General features: G+C 46.2%; 1 protein-coding gene across 3 annotated transcripts; it reads right to left on the reverse strand.

Annotated features, from left to right (window-relative positions):
* Window positions 1-6,391: 6,391 nt before the first annotated feature.
* Nkx2-1 (NK2 homeobox 1) lies at window positions 6,392-10,908 on the reverse strand. 3 transcript variants are annotated; one of them, XM_051195873.1, is made up of 3 exons: window positions 10,742-10,908; window positions 9,106-9,491; window positions 6,392-8,187 (listed from the first exon to the last, which is right to left on the reverse strand). In XM_051195873.1, the coding sequence occupies exons 2-3, from the start codon at window positions 9,476-9,478 to the stop codon at window positions 7,442-7,444; spliced, it is 1,119 nt and encodes a 372-aa protein (XP_051051830.1). In that variant the 5' UTR covers window positions 9,479-9,491; window positions 10,742-10,908; the 3' UTR covers window positions 6,392-7,441. The 3 variants fall into 3 exon arrangements, with proteins under 3 accessions (XP_051051830.1, XP_051051828.1, XP_051051829.1); XM_051195871.1 differs by lacking the exon at window positions 10,742-10,908 and adding an exon at window positions 9,599-10,558; XM_051195872.1 differs by lacking the exon at window positions 10,742-10,908 and adding an exon at window positions 10,236-10,557.
* Between the last annotated feature and the right edge of the window lie 12,254 nt (window positions 10,909-23,162).

Consider the following 23,162-nt stretch of genomic DNA (forward strand, 5'->3'; position numbering starts at 1 on the left):
GATTGTAAATGGCCCTGTTTTCAAATGGAAATAAGACTTGCAAACTGATTATGTGTATTGAATCAGAATCACTCACTAGACCCTCTTGTTTAAAATGTATTGAAGAAAGGATGATGGCTGCAGGCCTCTGTAACCAGCGCCCTCTTTTCTCAGGAAGACCTATCTGTTTTGCAACTTCTTGCCATTTGAACATGTTTCAGCCAGATAATTACATAACCATTGTGTGATGGTCCAAAGCTCATACACCATACACACAGCACCTCCCAGGCATCTCCAGACCAGCCTCACCATCATTAACCCTTAAACCACATATGCCTTACTTAGCAACCTCTCAGATGTCACAACTAAGGAAAGAAGCCCATACTTTCATCAGGCACAGGTGTTTTACCACTCTGTTTTCCTTTTTTCCAGTCCAACTCTTCTTCTGCTTCCCCAGAAAGCAAAGACAAGCACACACTAATAAGCTCCCAACTTTCAGAGTCCACAACCGATAGAATCTGAGTCATAAGCCACGGCAAGATGTTTTCTTAAACAACTAATTTTGTGTTGCTGCAGCATTGCAGTTGTTAGAAAGGGCTCCTCCTGAAAGGTTACTGCTAAGGTGTTTGTATACCACCACAAAACTCAGTGTCTTCTCTTTATCCCCATCATAGGCAATGGAGGAATGAGCTGCTTCTTGTTAAGAGTTTCCAGCAGATTTTTCCATTTAGTTTCAGATAGATTTTATGGTTGTCCAGGAAGACCCAAGCTTTACCTGTTCTGTCAAATGTGGGTATGACATAATACAGCACTTTCAAAATTGACTGCACCCATCCTAGCCTCCGAATTGCAGTCAGGGAACAGCAAATGGTCAAGTAATGCTGTAGGTTGATGGTAGTGCTAACTAGCCCCAACTTCTGGCTGGCTGTCCAGAGATAGGGATCTGTGGATGCTTTTGATTTTGGGTTGCAATTGTTAGGCAGGCACAAAGTCAGTCATGGGACAAAATAAGCTGCTAGTCTTTGGCTGGCCCACCTCCTGTATTCCCCACACAGGCCTGCAGACCTTGAGGCACCTAAGAGTGGCCAGGTCTGGGGAAACAATTAATCCCCTGAAGTAGCCTGCCTCTGTAAGCCTGTTGAGAAACATAGTTCTTACAGAAACATCAATGGAACTTTAACTTTCTGGGTTAGGCAGGATAGTCTGTTCAGTAAATATCATCTGGGTGTCCTGAATTAGGGCCTAAGAAGCAACCAGCTCAAAGGAACCTCCCTTGGATCATTAAGGCAATGCTCAGGGTTACACTTTCGACAGGCACAGGGTATGCAGAGACTGGGCAAATCAGTAGCATACAGACCAAATAAACCTGCTTCTTTAGCACTTTGGAAACCTCAAGCAACATCTTTGGGAGGTGGAAATGGAAGGTATTTCTGGATGATTTCCTACAGAATCATCTCAGAACAGTAAGTTGCAGGGGAAGGGCATCCAAGGATTGCTTTTCATTATATGTGGGATAATCTCTTATACTTTGGAGATGAATTTCAACAGCAATCACCTGAAGTCCTAGAAATACAACGTTTAACACGACACCAACAATTCTGCTACTAATAACAGGGAGTTAGCTATCAAAGACAAGATTTCTTAGAGTGAGGGAGGCAAGGGTAGGGCAGTTTGCCAACAGCATGCAGGCAGACTCTCTTATTTCCACTACTATGGAAAGGCCAGCATAGAGAGGCCATTTGATATTAATAAAGAACAGGAATGTTTCCTTTCCATCTCTTCTTAGTTTTGTTAGCTTGTTGGTAGTTTCCTTATCAACTTGCCTATGAGTGACATACAGTAAGAGAGTACAACTTCTATTGTAGATTGCCACAAGGTGTCTTGTACATAGATAGATCTCAGGCACCTTGATAACAAAAGGTGATGCCTCTCCAAGTAATAAGCTTCTAGAGTTTCACATTACAAGAAATAAACACTGTAACTTAAAATGGGAAAAAACTAAGGACTTTTGTATTTATCTTTAAGGGAAACTCAATTTAATTTGATTTCTTAATTGAGGTAACAGATACATTCAACTTTCTTCAATATAACTAATATATTCTGTAACATCCAGTTCTATAGTTGAAATTTCTTTCAGAAAATCTTTTGAAAAGGTATATAAAATCAATACATGTATGGAAGATATATGTGTATATATCTAAGTATACATACATAAACATCTATACACATATCTGTACTTACAGAGTAGGTGGAAACAGATATGGCTCCTTCTATTGGAGGGGGAAAAACTCACTAAATCCTGGCATTGACAACATATGTGTTTATGTTATGTTTTTATGTAGCTTTCAGGCTTGAACCAGCTACTTCCAACTGCTGAAAGAAATTAAACAAGGAAAATGTACTGAAATCTTATACAAAATGACCCAAGAAGTCTTAACAGTGAAGGGAATAAATGTCTAGGAAGCAGAAATAAAATGGAAATGTATCAAATAAGAGGGAACAGACAATCAAGGGTGAACCTAGATACCTGCTAAGTTGGCATTAGGTCACTATTGAAAAGAAATACAGACACTTTAACTGTGGTTTCAGATGAGGCAAAAGCTGTGCTATCTCACTGGGCCAGCTCTTCCTCCTTTAAGACACCATTAAAGAAAGTTCAAAAATGCAAATATGTGGGGTGGGGTGAGGTGGGGATTCATGCAATCCTTGACTCACCCCTTCAATAACAGGCATAACAATTTCTTGAGACATCAAGAGGGTGGCTGGGGCGAAGCCACACCTTCCAAAAGCCACTCATTTGAAGGAACACCAGAAAACTTTTTGTTGAGGTAGGTTTCCGAACTGGGTCCCACCGAAGGTGAGCAGAAACCCCAGGAACACATACAAATAGTGCAGCTCACACTAGGCAGTAAGGTAGGGAGGACTGGATGAAGGTGATTTCAGGCATCTCCGAACAGGCTGAACAAGAAAACATTCTCATTTTCCCCAATACCCTTAGGCTACTCCTTTTTTCGAAACAAGCTAGCAAACTGTGAAAGAATCATGTTATTTCAGATTCACATTTTCCCAACAGGCTTCCTGTTCCCCACTAATAAAATCGTCTGTTCGCCCTGCTTCACACTAATAACTAGGGAGGGATGGGGAGGAGGTGGTGAAGCTATGGCCAGATTCAAGGCAGGGTACCCCAACTTCCTTGTTTATAGAAATGAAAGACTGTCTCGCTTATTTAAGCTCGGGAAAGGGGTCAGCCTATATCAGCACGATTCTCGCTGTGGATTTTTCCCCCTTCCCTTGTCTTAAATTGACCTGCTTTTAAGATAAAGACATAATAGAGAAAGCATTGACCTTACCTGTTCCCTAATGAGTTGGAAGTCAGGAAACCATTCTCTCATTTTCTCTTATCTGGGATCGCCTGAGAAGAGACCCATTCCTTGCAACAGCTCCGCGGTACTCACCGCCGCCCAGACTCCAGGCAGCTCGAAGGTTGTGTGGCCTTTTTAAGTCTGTGAATCTTCCTGGGCTTTCAAAATCAATGACTATGAAGCTACATCCACGCATCATCACTGGAGCTCCCAGGTCCAGACTTGGAAGCATTTTAAATCTCTTGGAAGACTCCTAAACAAGTCCTTCCCTATGAAAAGCCAAATTCTGAGCAGTGACTCAAAGCGCTATCTCCTCAAGGCCCTGATCGCCTGAAGGCTCTCTAACTGGACCGGACCCAGCTTATCTTGCTCTTGCTATTTCCACCAGGCTACCCCTATTTCCGGTGTGTGCCCACAAGCTGGGATATTTCTTTCTCTCTGGCCTTGAGGACCCCAGCTGTGTCCTTATGGGTGGCCACAGCATCTCAGAATCCCTTCTTTCCCTGCTCAGAGCATCTCGGTGCTGTTGTTTTCACCTCTTCTCTGAGCCCAGCCCAGTCCACCGCCCCGCCAGCTGAGAGAACTGCTTTTTCTTCCCCTCGGCCCCACTGCTTGGGGTTCCCAGGCTGGGGCGGGGGTGGGGAGCCGCTTTGGGATGCTAAACATCAAACAAGCCAAGCCTGGGGTTTCAGGCCCCGAGGCCACTAGAGCCGGCTCTCCAGGGCTCTCGAGAAAGTCCTCATGTTTACATGGTGTGGCGGGGTTGGGGTGGGGTGGGGGAGAGGAGCAAAGAGGAGGATACAAGTCTGCAAAATCCCCCCACGGCTTGAACCATCGAGGTCTGAGGTTGGGTGGGGTACTTATCAGGGGACAGTTTCTAGGGCATTTGTTCCATAGGCTCACTGGGGATGTTTTTCCCTCTTGTAACATCTCAGTGCCAAGGTTATCTCCGGAGTACTTATTTCTTCTCCTAGGAGGTCAGAACCAACTTGAGCCTGAGTTATTGGAATAAGCAAGTGTCCCTTCCAGATGCTGACCTGTAGCAGGTTGTATAGGAGGAGGATGTTCCCAAGCTGTGGGGAGCTCTCACTTTGAACTAGTTTACTATAGAGAGAGCCTCAGTCTACATCCCAAGTTTGCTTCAGAAGCTGCCACAGGTCCTCTAGGCAGCAGCTGGAGGAATCAGAGTGATAAGAAAGGACCCAAGCCCTGTTTGTTGGGTCTCATCCCCAAGGCCCCTCAGGATTCATCTATTCCAGAGACAAATAAACAAACTTCTAACTAAGCCTTCTGGAGAAGAATGTATTTGTTAGTGTTTCCAACTACATAAGGAAGATAAGACAGGGAGTACTGCAGTTGTGAACTTTGCTAGAATGCAGGAAGGCAGGGCAATATGGTGTCTACAGACCCTGGCTAGGCTCTGCCTGGGCCTGTAGTGCCCAGTGGGACTGGTTGAGTTAAACTCACTCCCTACTTAGGAGCTGAACAGCAGCTGCTAACACCTGCTTCCCCCATAGCCACAGCCTGCAGTCCTTGTTCCAAAATCTCAGATAGCTATCCCAACAGAAATAATTAAACTTTCCTGGTTTTGATTTTCCAAAATATGAGGTCTGCTGAGAGTACCATCCCCACACCTCCTAGCCACCAGTGTAAACTCTCAGCAGACAACCGACCATTCTTTCAGAATATCAGAGCAGTTTCAAGACTTAAAAAGCCATATCCCAGTAGCCAGGATTAGTTTTCCGAGGAAGAAAACTACTCCTAGCTTCCCCTCCTAAGGCACTATAGGGTAGAAATCCCCTAGACATCAGTGGAAGACTGCTGAATTCTTATTGTTTTCAAAAACAAGACCCTGGGGGAAGGGATGCAGTGCAGAACCAGGAAAAGTTGTTCAAGGATATGCCAGAGAGAAGGGGAGGGAAGGAGGGAAGAAGGGATGCATGAAAGAAAAAAATAGTTGAACATCTGAGTGAAAAATGAACACAACACTTGCCAAAAGTCAATGAATCACCACAACAAACCCTTGCATGCACAGAGTGCATCCAGGGATGATAGGGCTGTCTATCTGAACCCACAGGCTGCCTTGTCTGCATTGGTTTGCCAGGGGTAACTCATAAAAACAGTTCATCCAAGGAGCTGTCTCCGTCCATAATTATTCTTTTACCACTACCCCTTACAACCTTAGTATTTTCCCTAGCATACATATCTAATAATGGAGATAAAAAACGATCAGAGAGGGGGTTAAGATTATTTTGGTTTTGTTTTGGGGATGATAGAAAGTTGGGAGTGGGAGGCTTCATTGCTGCAAAGATTTAGCACCCCAGAACTGAAAGTTCTGGGATAAAGAGTGAAACTACACCCCAAAGCTTGCTCCAAGTCCACGCTGAAATAAGACAGAGCAGCCACTAGAAGCCATGGGGAGTTCTAGGATGGGAGGGGGCAGCTGATGATCCCTGAGCAGAGAGGAAACTCATTTTGGAGTGTTAGAACCACTTCACCACACAGTCACCACACAGATTCTAAGTGTGATGAGGCTGGCTGAGTGGGAACTAAGAATATAGATTTGGCATTCATATATACAAAGGCAATGGTTTCACTAGAAAGATAGGTCCTCCTGAGTTATTTCAAATGGCTGGCCTGGTCCACGGCTTCAAACATGGGGTTGGATGTGTAAGGCCAGCTTTTGAGGCTCCTAAAAACAGAAGGTTGGCTCTTTAAAAAGAAAAATAAAATGTCCATTGCTTTTGTCCCATTTTCTTCCTTTACCTCCCCTTCTAGAGAAGTAGTTTACTTTCCATCCTCACTATCAAATAGTCCCCAAGACTGCTCAAGATTTTATTCCATTAAAGTTTAACGCTGAACAAAATCCCCTCTTTTGTGGGACAGAAACTCTGGAACTGGCTTCCTTACCTGGGTTAGAACCAGAATCCCCAAGCTCAGACCCAATAATTTGGATCCCATCAGGCTTAATGATGAGCCCCTAACCCCTTCCCCAATCCATTTAAAGCCAAATCATAACCAAACAAAAAGAAAGGGTTTTAATCAGAAAAAACATCTTTTAATTCGTATAATTTATTAGAAGCTTCTTAGGAACTATATTTAAGCCAAATATCTACATAAGTTACAACAGAAAAAAAAAAGAAAGAAAAAAGAAAAAAGAAAAGAAGAAGACTGATGCTGCAAGTACCAAACTGCCAAATAATATACACAGGTTTGTCGATGCCCTTAAAAAAGTGAGGGGCCGGGGACCGGGGCTGGGGTTCTTTTTACAACAGAATGTACAGATTACTAAAAACTAGGCATTTTGTCCAACTTTTGACAGCATTTTACAGCTACATGTTCACATCAAACCTAAAACAATTTCTGAGGGGCCAGCCTGGACTGAACCTATAGGGCCAGAGGGCGCGAGGGAAGGGGCACTTCCTTTGTGTCAGGTACGAGTGGGTTGTGTAGTGAATCTTTCCCCTTCCCAGCCCCTGTCCTCCTTCTGGAGGAAAAAAAAAGGGGGGGGAGAGAGACAGAGAGAGACAGACAGAGAGAGAGAGAGAGAGAGAGAGAGAGAGAGAGAGAGAGAGAGAGAGAGAGAGAAATCCTGATATTTACAAGCAAGCCCACTTTGCTGGTAGAGTACGTCCAGAGGGAAGTTTTCCGTCTTTAGAGTCCGGGGCCATGGTGCCTGAAGAGCAGATTCCAAAACTATGCCATGCCCAAGCCGGGGAACCCATTTGAACCACCAGAAAGATACCCTGTGTTTGTTCTCTGCTTAAAGAATCCATAAGGGGCCGGATTTGCTTGGCTGTTTCTATTTTCTTTTTATGTTAAAAATAATCCACAAGTTTTAGATAGGAAAGAGAAAAGGAAGAAGGGAGGATGAAGGGAAAAGGGTGTCGAGGAGAAAGAGAAGAAGGAGAAGAAAGAAGGAGAAGGAGAAGAAGGAGAAGTAGAAGAAGGCGTCCAGTTTGGTCTTTGCGTACTTTTCCTTGGTCTAAACACAAACAGGTTCTTAAGAAAAGTCGAAGCGCGTAGAGCAGCGGGCGAGTGGTGGTCTTTATGGCGGGCAGAGACGAAGTGGTGAGGCTCTGCAGGTCCCACGTCTCATCTCACCAGGTCCGACCATAAAGCAAGGTAGAGCAGGACATGGCACCATAGTCCGAGCCGGAGGAGTTCAGGTGGGATAAGCTGGAGACTTGGCCCTGCAGTGCTGCGGGGCTGGCTGCGTGGTGCGCCAGGTCCGGGGACTGGCCAGCGCTGCCCGGCTGGTGGCCTGGGTGTGCTCCTAGACCGGCGCCACCGCTGCCTACCGAGATGGCCGCGGCAGCCGCCTGAGCCGCCTGTGCCTGCTGCTGAGCTTGCTGCTGCGCGTGGCCTTGCAGGCTGGCGGTGCCCGGCGCAGGGGCGCCCGCCTGGCAGGGTTTGCCGTCTTTCACTAGGACCGGCACGGCCACCCGGCGCGGTGACTGCTGCTGAGCTTGCTGCTGCTGTGGGCATCCCGCTCCCCCGCCACCTCCGCCGCCGCCGCCGCTGTCCTGCTGAAGTTGCTGCTGCGCCGCCTTGTCCTTGGCCTGGCGCTTCATCTTGTAGCGATGGTTCTGGAACCAGATCTTGACCTGCGTGGGTGTCAGGTGGATCATGCTGGCCAGGTGCTCACGCTCCGGCGCCGACAGGTACTTCTGCTGCTTGAAGCGCCGTTCCAGCTCGTACACCTGCGCCTGGGAGAAGAGCACCCGGCGCTTCCGGCGGGGCGCACTAGGCAGCGGAGCCATGTTCTTGCTCACGTCCCCCAGCGAGCCCAGGCCGCCCATGCTGCTCATATTCATGCCGCTCGCCGGGCCCATGAAGCGGGAGACTGAAAGCGACAAACGCACAGCGTTGGCTGGGGCCGGGGCCGGGACCGGGACCGGGGATGAGCCAAACTTGCTTTCCTTGCCCTTGGTCCGCTGGCCCCAACCTTCGACGGCATCCTCCTCACCTAGGCTGCCTAGCGCTCCTTCCCGACAGAGGCCCAGCTATCCCGGGAGTGACTAGTAACTTGCCCGGGCCGTGCTGTCGAAGAGCTTAAGGGTTTCAAGCCTAGCTACTCTTCATCGGTGTCAGGGTCTCTTTAGAACCAGAATGTACAGTGAGGGAAAAGGGTGTGTGAGCTAGGTGGGAAGCCCAGGGGTGCAGAGAGCTGGGATCCGACGGCAGACCCCAATTTCAGGGGGGTTACCAAAAGGGAGTTTTCAATTTTGAAAGCCCCAGCTTCCCAGCGCTTGGCCTTTTGCTTTCTCTCTCTTGAGCTCTAGGTGAGGACACCTGCTCGGCCCATTTAGAGCCGGCTCCAGAGCTGCCCTCTCAACCCGCCTAGAGACTTCTAGAAAGCTAGGCAGCAGGGCTGGGCGCTGGGATGCGTCCCAGCAGGGCGGCCTCTCTCCTGACCCGGCCTGGCTTCTTCCAACTCTGCTGGCCCAAGCCCTCAGCTCAGGGTGGGCCCCCCTTGAGAACCCTGAAGTCTTCTGGGTCAAGTCAATAGTTGGCGCCTGCGGTTGCTGGGTGCTAGCACCTGTCCCTATCCGCAGGACCCCGGCCCTGCTAAGTGCCTCTTTTGAAATCCTAGCCCAGCATGGGGAAGAAGGTCCTGCTCCCGCACCCCACTCCTAGACGGTGCTGCCTGGCTGCCCACCCCAAAGCCTAACATAACGGGCGAGCCCCGCACCTCGCGGGCTGCACTGACCGCGCCTCCTGTGCTCAGCCCGCGGCCCCGCGGCGGGGCGGCCTCACTTACTGGCGGGGAAGCGCGGGTCTGGGTTGGCGCCGTACCATCCGGGGCCCGAAGCGCTGTTCCGCATGGTGTCCTGGTAAGGCGGCAGCTCGCTCATGTTGCCCAGGTTGCCGTTGCAGTAGCCCCCCACAGCGGAGTGCGAGAGCTGGGGCACCCCCGCCGCCGTCATGTGGTAGGCGGCGGTGACGGCGCCGTGGTGCCCCACGGCGTGCTGCTGCATGGCGGTGGCCGGCGGGGCCGCCTGGCCCTGTCTGTATGCTGCTAGCGGAGCCCCGAGGCCGCCGCCTTCCATGCCCACTTTCTTGTAGCTTTCCTCCAGGGGACTCAAGATGTCAGACACTGAGAACGGAGTCGTGTGCTTTGGACTCATCGACATGATTCGGCGTCGGCTGGAGGAGGAAGGAAGAGGAGGAAAAAAAAAAAAAAAAAAGGAGAGGGGGAAGGCGAAGCCTTGCTACTTTTTTTTTTCTCCCTTTGCCAAATATTCTGGTGTTACCTTAACGCCGATCTTGTTGGATGTACACGTAACGGAGTGGACCGAGTCCGCCTTAATTGGCTTGAGTGGAGGCTCGGGGGCTGCCTCGCGTTTGTTTTAGCCCGGCGCCAGGTTTTAGGCAGCCACCAGAGGCGGGGCATAAGCGCTAAAGCAACAAGACAATAGAAGCCTACATCTTGCCCGAGATAATTAGCTTACATGCTGATGACAAGGTAAACACCTTTAAGCTTCACTTGTCAGGATTTTTAGGTCTCAAAGAGAGAAAGGAGGGAGGGAGGGAGAGAGAGAGAGAGAGAGAGAGAGAGAGAGAGAGAGAGAGAGAGAGAGAGAGAGAGAGCCAAAGCATTACTTTCCCCCTCCCTTAGACACCCCCACCCCCATTTTTGTGGGGTGCCTGTGGCGCGCGAGGAAAAGGCGGGGGAGGGAAAGGAGGAGGGAGCCGAGAGCGGGAGGGCCAGAGGTGGGGTAGAGAGTAACCTAAGAGGAGGGATGGAAAGGAGGAAGGAAGGTGAATGCTGCTTTGCAACCAACTTGAGGAGTTACAAAGTGGAACCGCGGTCCAATTCGGACGGGGTTCCAGGGTCAGAGGCTGGTCTTTGGGGAGAGGGGGCTGAGGTACAGGGAGCGGGGGTTTCACCTGAGCCTGCTGGGGCTGCTCCTCCCTCCCGCTGCGGCCTCCCAGCCCCGCGCCTTCCCACCGCCTCCGGACCACATCGGGCTGCGCTGCGCTGAGCCCCAGTCACCACCAAAAGAGTGTGCGAGTCTGGGGATGAACCCTGGGGCTGCACTGTTGGTCTACGTGTCTGTCAGTCTGTCTGCCTCTTCTGCCGCCGTCAGAGGGACACCTCTGCTCCCCGCCCCCTTTCCCCTTACCCGAGAGAATCCCAGCGGGCGGAGGGGGAGCTGAGTAAGGGAACGACAGCCTCCGGGAGGCTGTCGCCGATCCCCGCGCCACCCCCCCCCCAAGCTCCTGGCTCCTCAGCGGACCAGCCCCCCCCCCAGCCCACCCCACCCTACCGCTCCCTTTCTCCACCCCTTTTGCCGGCCCAGGCAAGAACACCGCTCGCCTTCTGAGCTGGGAGGACCAGGGTGCGGGGATTAACATGAGAGTCCACCACTGAAGTTGTCCCATCTCGAACAAACCTGGTGCCCCTGACCCTTGCCCATGGCCTGGATACTCCGGCTTCTGTAGCTGGTGCTGACTTCCGAGGACATCACAGTCCCAGCACTCCAGCCCAGATTCCCTCTGCTTTCCCTTCGGGTGCTTCAGGGAGAGCCTGGGCAGGGAACCGCATGAGCAGCTGCGGGTCGGTTGCCGAGAGAAATTGAGTCTGAACCCGGGTGGAACTCGCTGTCCGGGAGGAGGCGAATATCTGGACGCCTGCAGCCCAGCGGGCGGGAGGCTGGGCTGAGGCTCGCCTCCTCCCGGAGCTCAGCCATGCAAAAGTGCACTCGCTTCCCCGGGAATAACCAAATATCTTTGTCTAAAGTGGCGGCGTAAATGGCCGGTCGCTTTGTGGCCACGCTGGATATTAGTAGATGAGGATCATTCTGCTTCAATTGGGCGCCTCTCATCCGGCTAGCAAGAAACTGCTTAGGAGGAAGTGGGTTTCCTGTCTGAGCGTTCCCAGGCTTCAAGTGTGAGCCCCGCGCCTTGAGGGTCCTTGGGCGCCTGGCAAGGGGGAGCTGTGGGCTGTGCTCCCTAGCGGGGCCGGGGGGCGTCAGCCTCGTTGCTGTTACCAGGTCGGCCTCAGCAGCTGAGTGGGCCACCCAGCCAAGCCCTGCATGACACGGATTTGGAAACCACCTCCGATTTTCTCCTTGTAAATTAAACGTTTTCGATGTTGTTTGTTTTTGTTTTTGCTTCGCTTGTCTACTGTTTGAGCTTCCTTGGCGCGCTAGGAGCCGGGAGGGCGGAGCGCTTCCTGGCACGGCAGGTGCCTCCTAGACACTTCGGCGGCGGCCAGTCAAGGAGGCTTCTTGATTTTGGGGTTTTTGTTTTGTTTTGTTTTGTTTTGTTTTCAAATTTTCTTTCCCCTCCTTGTAGTGAGGGAGCTCCAGATAATGAACAAGCAGTTTTGAACTACTTAATTCAGCATAGGCTCCTTTCCATTAATAGCAATTATAGCATGGAAAGTTGTTTTATTTGCTTTTTTAAGATCTCAACCCTCTCCTTGAAGAGTGCTCTCCACTCCCTCACCACAAAGCCAAGGATTCTACTAGCATTAGCTTTCCTCACCACCTACCTCAGTAGTGAAGGCCCTGAGCACCCTTGGGCCTCCCATCTGGGCCGGCATTTTTGAGCAGCCCCCACCCCCACCGTGGCTTTGGAGCAGGCAACCCTGACTTTAAGCAGACAGGTGCTCTGTGTCTTGTGTAGCTAAACACAAGTGGAAAGCCAAGCTCTGCGCTCTCTTTCTCAGGGACTTCTCTGGGGGGCGCTCTCAAGATGAACTCAGACCCCGTCGACAGTACTTTGGTCTAAGGTGTCTAGAGTGCAGGGAGGGGAATAGCCGGATCAAGTGAACCATGGGAAGGGCAGGCAGAACCGAATGCAGACCTTGTCTGAAGGCGTGACCCAGACCCGCCAGTGTTAGGAAAGGGGTCTTAGTAGGAAGGCATTGGTGGTCTGTCTCCCTTTATCTCCGTTATTTTATAATTGTTGATAGTCATAAGAAATACCAAGTGTGGTGTCGTTCATCTCTCTCCGTTTCAATGCCATTTACCTAAGGATATCGTTCTTAAAAGGTTTTTTGTTTGTTTGTTTGTTTTCTTTTTGTTTTTGAGAGTTAAGCAAAATCAGGCACAGCAAAACACGCCCTAAGCTTTGAGGAGAAAAAAATTAAGCTCACTGCCAAGGTCGATATTTCAGTTTCTGTAGGTATTATCAAATTGCTTGCCTCTTTAGCGGCCTGCTAGACGGAAGTGAAAGGTTTGTGCTGTCTTCCATAGTCTCTAGGTCACACAGCCTGAGCTTTCAGTAACACCAGCAGGTGTCCAGTTTGGAAGAGTGGGGATAACATGGTTTTGGTTCTACTGCAACTGAGGATCCCATTCCCAACTATACAGCACGGGGTGGGGATGCTGCTCTGCAGTCGAGTTGGAGCTGCAGGGATGAAGATGGCAGGCAACTACGCGGGCTTTACCTTTGGGAGGGCGCCGGGGGTGGGGGTGGGGTGGGGGGGAGATGGAATGAGCTCCAACCTTCTCAGGACTGCAGCACTACCAGATCTTATCTAGACCTGGGGGGTGGGGGGTCTCTGCAGCATCCTGTGGCCCAAACCTCACGTTCCTATCGCTTCATAAACACCTGTCCTTGCATTATTTTCCATAAGCACTGGCACTGATAAGAGTAAAACTGAATGCACAAAGCCTCATGGCAAAAAGGCTGGCTGTGTGTTTATCTTTGAGCTGGTGTATGCAAAGGCCTTTGGAGTCTCTCCCGGGTTCGCGGCATCTCTTTCTGAATAGGGCCCACATGGGTTAAACCAGAGATTTTTTTTCTCTTTTAGTTGTGGATTAATATTTAAAACTCTATCCCACCTCTCAAGGGTGTGTTTTGTCATCCTTTGCACCTGCAACTAACTTGCTGTAAGTGGATTGAGCCTGGTGACCCTAGGACATACATAGCTTGGCCCGAAGCTGGTTCAGCTCCAAAGGGTCACTTTGATCTCACTGGTTAGATATCAAAGAGCTGCAGAGGCCCAAGCCTCGGAGGAGTCACTAGTCTTTGTAGCACAGTGAACAGAGGGAAACTCCCTTCTTACCCTCAACTGTCTTTGAAAAGGGGAGTGCTCACTGGGAAAGCTATGTGAACTTCCCAATTCCTGGAGCTTGGCAAGCTAGGATATTAGGGAGAGGATTGACACCTACTCCTCAGCCTGCAAGTTTCTAACTCCCAGGAAGCCCTTCATGTCTTTCTGGGGTATTAAGTGTGTTCCTTCTAATGTTACACAGTTTCAACTTTTATTGCAATTCATGATTTATTTAACAGCTACTCATAAGATACTGGGTGGGTAGGTCAGAATATATATATATGGCTCCTCCCCACCTGATGCGTCTGTGTTAGCACTAAATCATTGCAGGGGTATACAGTCATTTTGTAACAAACCCTGGGAAAGAGGCCGTCCCAGTGAAGTTTTGTGTCCCAGTTTACTTCCCCCACATCTTTTAGTGCTGTCTGTGTGGGCAGAAGAAGCCTTGGAGTTGGAGTAGCTTTCCTGGTGAATGAGCTCCAGGAGCAAATCCCTACACACACACACACACACACACACACACACACACACACACACACAGAGAGAGAGAGAGAGAGAGAGAGAGAGAGAGAGAGAGAGAGTGCAGAAGCAAAAAACTGCCTCATATAACTCCCTAATTTTCGTTGTCAACTTAGATAGCAACTTAGATAGTCCATGATGAGATACTGTGACAGGGTTTGATCATCTTTAAAGTCCTTAGCATACAGGAATTATTTTGATTTAGTATTTTGAACCTAAAGAAACTTGGGGAACAAGCCTCTGATGCTGTGTAAGAAGCAACACCCACTACTCTTGATGCCCCCGCTGCAGGTGCAGGATCTCTGCTAGGCTGTGCTGTGCTGAGGACTTGAAAGCCTGGAGGAGCTGTTTTAGAGGTCAAGAAGGAACACTTGCAGAGCATCTGGGTTCTGTTGCCAGCATGCACGTTATGGCTCACAACCTTCTGTAATTCCAGTTCCAAGGGATCTGATGCCCCTTTCTGGCCTCTGCAGGCACCAGGAAAACACTTAGTACACATATATACATGCAGGCAGCACACACATGATTTTTTTTTTTTTAAGAGTGAGGTGGTGTGTGTGTGTGTGTGTGTGTGTGTGGTAGGGGGGTTGTTAACTACTCTCCAACTCAGCGATTCAAGGAGTGCCTTCCAAACTTCTGTTATCTGGTCTCTGGAAAGTTACTAGAGTCTCTCTTACGTTTTCCCTAGCTTTGACAGCATCCTTGGGGTCCTCACTAGGCAAGGTGAGCATCAGGACAGCGTTGGAGTTTTCCAAGGAAGAGATCCTTCCACTGCTCAGCTTGACTTTCTAGAACCTTTGAGATTATATATATATATATATATATATATATGTATGTATGTATGTATGTATGTATGTATGCATGCATGCATGTATGTATGTTAAGGAGCACGGGTGAAGGGGAGGGACATAGCGAGAGGCTGCTGTACCTCCTTCTCTGCTGTGAGAAGGAGGAAGCTCTTATGGAGACTAAATTCTGTCAGAAGAGTCCCCCAGCCTTGGATGAGGAGAAGATGCGGCTCTTTCCTCGCTCTAAGAGGGTCAAGCCCTCTTAGGAGTTATGCTTTTGATTTCCCCCGCCCCCAAGTTGAAACCAAAACCTTTACTCTTTACAAAATTCTAGGGACGCCCCCTGGTGGGACAATGTTTGAGAAAGGAGTGAATCTCATGAGTAGTTTACAAAGCCTAGAGAAATGGGAACTGAGCGCTAAATTGTCCTTTGAAAAGAGGGAAAACAAGATGTGGAGAACAAGATGTTCATTTGATGCAGTGCGCCTTCATTACCAGGCACACTGGGAGCTTGCTAGTCTCTGTATTCAGTTTCTTCGTTAGAGTGGACGTGGTAGCTGGGAACTTTAGCCAGAACGTTTTAAAGGCAGTAAATGCTACAAAGGTCCTCAAGAGTGGGCAGTTACCTGCGCACCATCATTTAGCTTTTATGTTATATGTTGTATTTCTTTTTATTTGGTGCTGAGGTTGGAACTCGGGACCTCGAGCACGCCAGGAGAGCTACATTTCCAGCACTTCTCATTCAGCTTTAGGTGATAGAACCTCCTTTTTTCTGCCTTCTATCGCCTATCAAAATTTGTTGCCTTTAGTATGCTTGCAATATTTCCTGTGAAGTCGCTACAGCGTTTTCCCTTTCCAATGTCTTTCTCTTCTACGACATTTCCCTTTTCTTTCCTTGCCCCTCATGTTCAAAACTTGTCGCCAGGAAGTTCCTGATGGCCCGGTACTGTCAGGCCTGCATTGATAATCTCCACCCGACAGTCTGGATTCCTCTCCGCTCACAGGCCGAGGCTATCCGCAGCGCCCTCTACTGGTCATCAGTAGAAAAACACCGCTACAGCATCCTAACTGATTCAACTAAGGAACTCTTAAGACAGGCCAAAGCACAGTTATTACTGCTTGTGTTTAGCCAAGAGAATCAGGAACAATATATGAATTATATGAAATATTTGAGATATATGAAATATATGAAAAATGAGCAGCTGGCATAGGAAAAGAGCATATATTATGTGGACAGAGTAGAGAACATAGCAATAATGGTTAAAGACTTAAACAAAAACCTCATGTTTTACATTGGGACAATAGTAAAGGTCTTTTGGGGAGAAGACCCACCAAGAGAAGTCTTTAGGGTATAAAAACATGAAGCCATTGGAGAAACTTTCATTAGACAGACAGAGAGAGAGAGAGAGAGAGAGAGAGAGAGAGAGAGAGAGTTCTGAGATGCTGTGCTGGAAAAGGACTCTCCAGGAAAATGTTTCCCTAGTTTGAGCCACATGTGAAGGCCCTCAAAGGTCATTGCAGCCATAGTGAAAGGGTCCTGCTTACTTCTCAAGCTGGTAACAGAACTTAACACCACCCATATAACATTAGTTTTGCAAACTTAATGAATGCAATGGCTCAAGACTACAGAGGCTGGCCAGGTTCCACGAAAAACAAAACAAAACAAAACAAAACAAAAAACCAACAACAGCAAAAAACAAAAAACCAATGAGGCCAGGTAATGTGTACAGGGAGCCCCTGGGTGTGGAACTGGGAGTGATGCCTACGACTCGGTGTCACAGAAGCCAGGGCTATGAAGAGCTGTCCCAAAAGAGGCTTTGTGCGGGCTGTAAATGACAAGGCATATGAGCAGGGCTGTCCAACCCCATGTACTAGCCCACACCCTAGACACTGGACATGAAGCTATAGGTTGTTTGCCTTGCAGGGGTTCAGTCTTGCTTTGGTCTTTTCTTCCTATGCCTGCATCTATCCCTTTTAGAAGGAAACATATACTTTGTGTCATTACATATTGAAAGTATGTAACTTAATAAAAACATTTTACAGGGGTTTACAACTGAGGATTTACCTTGAGACTTGGGCCTTTCAAAGTCACCACTGTGTCATAATTCCCTCTTTCTGTCCCTTGACATTTCTTCTCAGAATCAAATGTTAGATTCCTGTCATGTAAATTCATCCTTAGGGCCCATAAATCATCACCCATTTCTGAAAGTTCTGAAATTCATATTTCCAGCCAACCTCTCTCTCATTCCCTTGAACTGAATTACCTTCTAGTTTGTTTCTTTTTGTACATGCCCACTACACTAGACACATTCCAGTCTAAATTTATGAAGGCTATCTCATGATTTTTTTTTTGTTTCTGCTCTTAATGCAGTAACACCATGATTCTATCTGTACAGTTATTGCTCCCACAACCCATCTCCTCCAATAAACTCTCCTAATAGTTTGGACTATTGTAACTAAAGGTCAGACTGAATGACTTACACAACAGAAAAAAAATTAGAAGTTTATTTTGGAGACAGGGTTTCTGTGTAGCTTTGGAGGCTGTCCTGAAACTCACTGAGTAGACCAGACTGGTCTTGAACTCACAAAGATCCTCCTGCCCCTGCTTTCTGAGTGATATGATCAAAGGCATGTGCCACTACTGCCCATCGAGATTTATTTATTTTTACTGTATGTGTACAAGTGTTTTGTTTGCATGTCTGTTTGTGTGTAGTGGCCAAGGATGAAGATGACAGAGCCCCTGAAACTGGAATTACATATGCTTGTGAGTTGTCATGTGGGTACAGGGAACCCAATTGAGGTCTTCTACAGCAGCAAGTGCTCTTATCTGCTACACATTCTTTCTCACATCCAGAATTTCATTTTCTATTACACTAGAGGTGGAGAGTCCAAGATGAAGGTTCAAAAGGATTCACTGTTGAGGACTTCTGGGACTTGTAGAAACCACCTTCTCCACAGTGAAGAAAAATACATAATTAGATTTTTGAGATTTTATTTATCTTTATTTTATGTGTTTTGTCTGTATGAAAGTCTGTCTGTGCACCAAATGCCAATGCCTGTGTTTCCCATGGAGAACAGAAGAGGGCATCAGATCCCCTGGAACTGGAGTTACAGATGATTGTTGGGTATTATGTGGATTCTGGGAACAGAATCCAGGTCCACTAGCAGAGTAACTAGTGCTCTTAATGGGTGAGCCATTGCTATAGTTCTTTAAGACATACATTTTTGCAAGACCATTGCTTTATTTTGTTAGGGATCCATGCTTATGACTTGATTTCATTTTACCCACTGGTACAATGTGAAAGTATCACTTCTAAAATCCAGATATCATTAATAGGTTAGGATTAAGAGATGGTGCCTTGAAGATCTTATGTGACTATAATGGCTTCTTCCTGCTTAACAGCTTTTAGCCTCCAATAAAACAGACTTCATGTGTCACCTGGCAGTTTGCCCTTGAGCTCTTCTGCCATGTTAGCACATAGCTCCCTTCCAAGGCATGCAGCAAGAAGGTCTCCATCAAATCCTGTCAGATTGAGCTTATGTTTTATATTTCTCCCCTAGAACTGCAAGAAATAATTTCTGTTGTTTTAAAAATAACTATCTTCATGTATTCAGTCATAGTAGCACACAGATTAATGCACATCCTAAAGTTCTTACTTTTAGATACAATAGCGTCATCTTAGGACTTAATAATACACATTTTAGTGTTCCCTAGCCAGATAGCTCTCCTCTTTATCCTATACCTTAGATATCTCCTGAATCCATTCCCACTTTCTTTATAAGTACTTCTCTGCTCTCACTCTCTTAACCATGGCTACTCATCCCTAGTTGCCTCATCTGTAGCTCTGGTTTTAGTGATCAGGCTTTACTCCAGCTTACTCCATAACCCTTTCCACAGTTCACAGTGCAATCTATGCCCTGCAACAAAGCCTGCATCTCCATCTTAACTGTTTCCAACCTATTCTGTAGCTAAGCTAAACTGTCCACACTTGGTTGCATTTTGTACAGCTTTATTGGAATATATTGGATGCATATTGAGCTGCCTACAACCACTGTGTGAAATTTAATAAGTTTTGACTTTTGTGTATATCTATGAAAACATGGCCACAAAAGAGATAATGAAATAATAACTAATACCCAGAAGGTTGTATGTCCCTTCATAATTTTTATACTGTGTTCTTTTGTGCACTCATCCTGTCATGATCACTGTTGTGCCCTTGGCCACTGTATATTACAGTGTGTAACTTTTTAGAATTTTTCATGAATTAAATCAAACTGACTATTTTGTCCTTTTTTCACTTATTATAATTATTAAGGCTCAGTAATATTTTTACAGGTCAATTTTGATGCTTAAAGAGCTCTTATTTTGATCTTTGAATGTCATTCCATTTTTAATTTAAGTTTTATTTTATGTGTATGTGCATTCAGCTTGTATGTTATCTGTGTACCATGATCATGCCAATTGCTTGCAGAGGCCAGAAGAGGGTGTCAGATGTCTTGAGACTGAGTTCCAGATAGTTGTGAACTGCCATATGAATTCTGGGAGTGGAGCTTGGGTCTTCTGGAGGAAGAGCCAATGCTTTGAACTGTTGAGCCATCTTTCTAGTGCCGGCATTCCAGTTTTAGCGATACATCAAATTGTGTTTGTTCATTTCTGAACAAGGAAAGTCAGATAATTCATTTACTATGATACTAGTTTTCTGTGGCTTCTGAAAGAAGTTACAACAAACTTTGAAGTGTCATAAGAACAGAATTCATCTTCTCCCAGTTCTGGGGATCAGAAGTCTAGAATGACCATGTCAATAGGATCACATACTCTTCACAGGTGCTGTCCCTTCTAGGTTTTGATGCCCAATGGCTTGTGACCTCATTCTTCCAATCTGCCTCCAGTTTTATATAATCTCATTGTGTGTTTCTGTGTTTCTCTCTTACAGAGATGCTTTTGGCGGTACTGAGAGCCAGCTGGAAACATAGGGAAACCACCTCAGTTCAAGATCCTTCCTTTCATCTGTAAAAGTCCTTTTTCTAACTAAAGGTTGCAGGGTTGGGGTGCTGCGGGACCTTAGGTGGCTGGAGCCCCCTCTTGCCACATGGTTCATGGGGCAAGAGGGTTTTCTTTCTTTTTAACTACTCTTAAGATAATATGCACGGTGATTGACTAGGATCTTTCTTGAGATCACAAGCAGGCCCACTAAGAAGGGTTATTTTTTTTTCCTAGTCTTTTTTTTTCTTCAAGATAGAATCTCACCAAGTAGCCACAGCTTTCTTCAAACCTGGGATATGGGTGTCACCATGTGGCATTTTCTTCTCTTCTGTAGTTAGTGGCACAGTTTTTCCTCACAGCACAGTGCTGGCTGCATTCCAAACATTTGTATATGTTGTTTTTCTCTACAAACTTAAAAAAAATGAACTAAGAACTTTAATCTTGAGAAATGTATTTTAAGGTGTTAAAGTGTCTCCTATTCTGTAACTTCTCCCTAAAATTGATACTCAGAACACTTGGAATGTTTGAAAGATACTTGAACAAATAAATGAACACATGAATGAATGATTACATGAGTGAATTAATCTGCAATCACTCAGTATAAGATAAGTTGGGGGGAAGGGTAGGGGAATTGATCAAACCACATTGTATACATGTATAAGTTCTCAAATAATAAATAAAAATATGTGTTATGAGTAAGGTTTTTCCTCAGGTCTGGTCCCACTGCCATGCCAGCCCCAAATAACACACAGAGACTCTGTATTAGATATAATTCTGTTGGCCTGTTACTGGTTTCTTATCGGCTACTTCTGTCTTAAATATTAACCCATTTCTGTTAATCCATTTCTGTTAATCTAAGTATTTCCATGTGGTCTCATCTTACCGGAGAGAGGGACTGGCATTCTTCTCTCTCATCCTCCATCTTGGACCTCCTCCCAACTACTTTCTCTTTTCTCCTAGTCTCCTAGTCCCACCTATCTTGCTTTCCTATTGGCCAACAGTGCTTAATTCATTAACCAATACGAGAAACATATTTATAGAATGACATCTTCCATAAAATATGTTCTAAAAAACAGTTACTGTCAGGGCCCATAAAAATGTCTCAGATTATTTTTGACTTAAAGTCAGAGAGTTCAAACCCACTATTGCTCTTTCAAGGTTTCAAAACAGAATATTTGGGCTAAAGTGTGGCTAATGGATGTCTTACCTTAGCCCTTAGCAAGTGGACATTTGGCTTAGGATGTGGTTGTTTATGTTTTGAGTATTGAGAAGGTAATTACATTTGCTTGTCCTTTGTATCTTGGTAATGAAGTCCTTTGCCTCCCCTCTTTTGATTAGCGTATAGAAGGGGTCTGAATAATAAACCTGGGATAGTTGCTGGTTTTTCACCAGATGACCTCCTGACTATCCTGTGCCTCTGTCTTTTCTTTAGTATCTAATTTTTATATCTGGCATTTCTTAATCCACACTCTCCTTCTCAGGTACAGACTGGTCAAGCCAGCTGCACCCGACAGATGCCCCCCCCCAATGTAGTCTACAACAAATTACCTGGAAAAGTCTTTATATTTAGACTTCTAACCTTTCTGTTGCTACAAAACTAAAAAACCCTGGGACCTATTTTTACTGTTTTTTTTTTTATTTCTTTTTCATTTGTTTCCCAACATAATACTTTGATTATTTGGGAGTTTCATAGCATGCACCCCTATCACGTTCACTTTCCAGTCCTCCCAAGTTTGTCCATTTACCCGTGTGATCTCTCCAGCAAATAAAAGAAGAAAAAGAAAGAAACAACAACAAAAACAATTCCAATTTGTATTCCTCATATACCCACTGGTGCATGATCAAACTCATGGTGGGTAGCCCCTAAAATAAAACTAAGTCCTTCACCACTGACACCTGCCAGAAGCCATCAATTGTGGAGAACTACACTTCTGCATCCTTATCACAATTATTTTTTTCTGTTTGGTTTTTCAATACAGGGTTTCTATGTGACTTTGAAGGCTGTCCTGGAACTAGCTCTTGTAGACCAGGCTGGTCTCGAAGTCATGGAGATCTATTGGCCTCTGCCTCCCAAGTGCTGGGATTAAAGGCATGTGCCAACACCACTGGGCCCTTATCACAATTTTTAAGAGTTCTCTTCAGTAGCTTTTTGTCTAGATTCTTACTTCATTGGGGGGTGGGGTGGGGGAAAGGGTTATCACAGAAACCCTCTATGTCCCTCTTTCTCAACTGCGAGTCTGTAGTTTTCAATGCCACTACAAAAGTAGCTTCCTTGCTCCTTGCAGTCAGCAGGAGCATGGATCATGAACTTTCACATGGCTTCTGGTGACAGCACAGACCATGAACATCAATGGTCTCTGGTATCAGCATGTGCTGTGGACCTCAGTGTGGTCTCCAGTGGCAATATAGACCACAGACTTCAACATGACTCTCTGCTGCTACACAGATCCTGGATACTATCATGTCTCTTAGAGGCAGCATAGGTCAATGTCATCAACATGGCCTCAGCTGGCTTCTGCACAAGCCACTCACATAAACAATGTCCCCTACAGCAGCATGGCCCACAGACATCAACATGGCTTCAAGCGGCAGCACAACCATGACTATCTATATGAAAAGAAAAGAAATAGAAGAGAGGGTGGGGGGAGAAACAAAGAAAGGAAGGGAGGGAGAAGATTTTCATTTTTTGAATCAGATCTCACTATATAGTATACTGGCCTGGAATGTATGGTGTTCCTTTCTTAACTTCCTGACACTGGCATTTAATTTCTCTGATGTCTTTTGACATAAGTTATGTAATGTAGCCTCTTTAACTTTTAAACATCTGTGGACTTTGTAGAGAGGTTGTGATTATTGATCATTAGTTTTATTTTATTGTGATCCTTATCTTTTGTCTGACTGGAATCTTTTCAAAGTTATGGGGATTTATTCAACGTCCCAGAATATGGCCTATCTTGGTAAATGTGTCCATACATTTGAACAGCATGTTTACACGGCTGTTGTGGAACGGAGTGTTCTATAACTGTCATTTGGGTCAACTTGCTTTGTAACATTATTCAAGACTTTGAGATACTTGCTATAATTCTGCCCACTTGTTTCATCAGTTATTGAGAGAGATGTAGAAATCTTCAGCTATAATTGTGAGTTTCTTTGTTCTTGTAGTTCCAACAGAATTTGCTTTATCTTTTTTGCAGTTCTTTCATGAGTTTTATAAACATCTAAAATCACTAGGGCCTCTTGAATTCAGGGTTTTATTGCTGTGAAATGATCCTGCTTTTGTCTCTGCTGGTATTCCACTTTCAGAAGTATTTTTTGAAATAAAATATAGAATTCCTTTTATGAGTAGAGTGGATATCATCTTCTTTTATTTTTAGGCCATTCATGTATAGTCAGTGTGGGTCCTTATGAGCAGCAGGTATCTGAATGTTGCTTTTATTTATTTATTTTGTCTCCTTGACAATCTTCATCTGGTGCCTGTAATTGGAATGCTTAGATTAGTTTCATTTATGTGATAAGGC

Source organism: Phodopus roborovskii, unplaced genomic scaffold (assembly GCF_943737965.1).
Source record: "Phodopus roborovskii unplaced genomic scaffold, PHOROB, whole genome shotgun sequence".
NCBI lineage: Eukaryota > Metazoa > Chordata > Mammalia > Rodentia > Cricetidae > Phodopus > Phodopus roborovskii.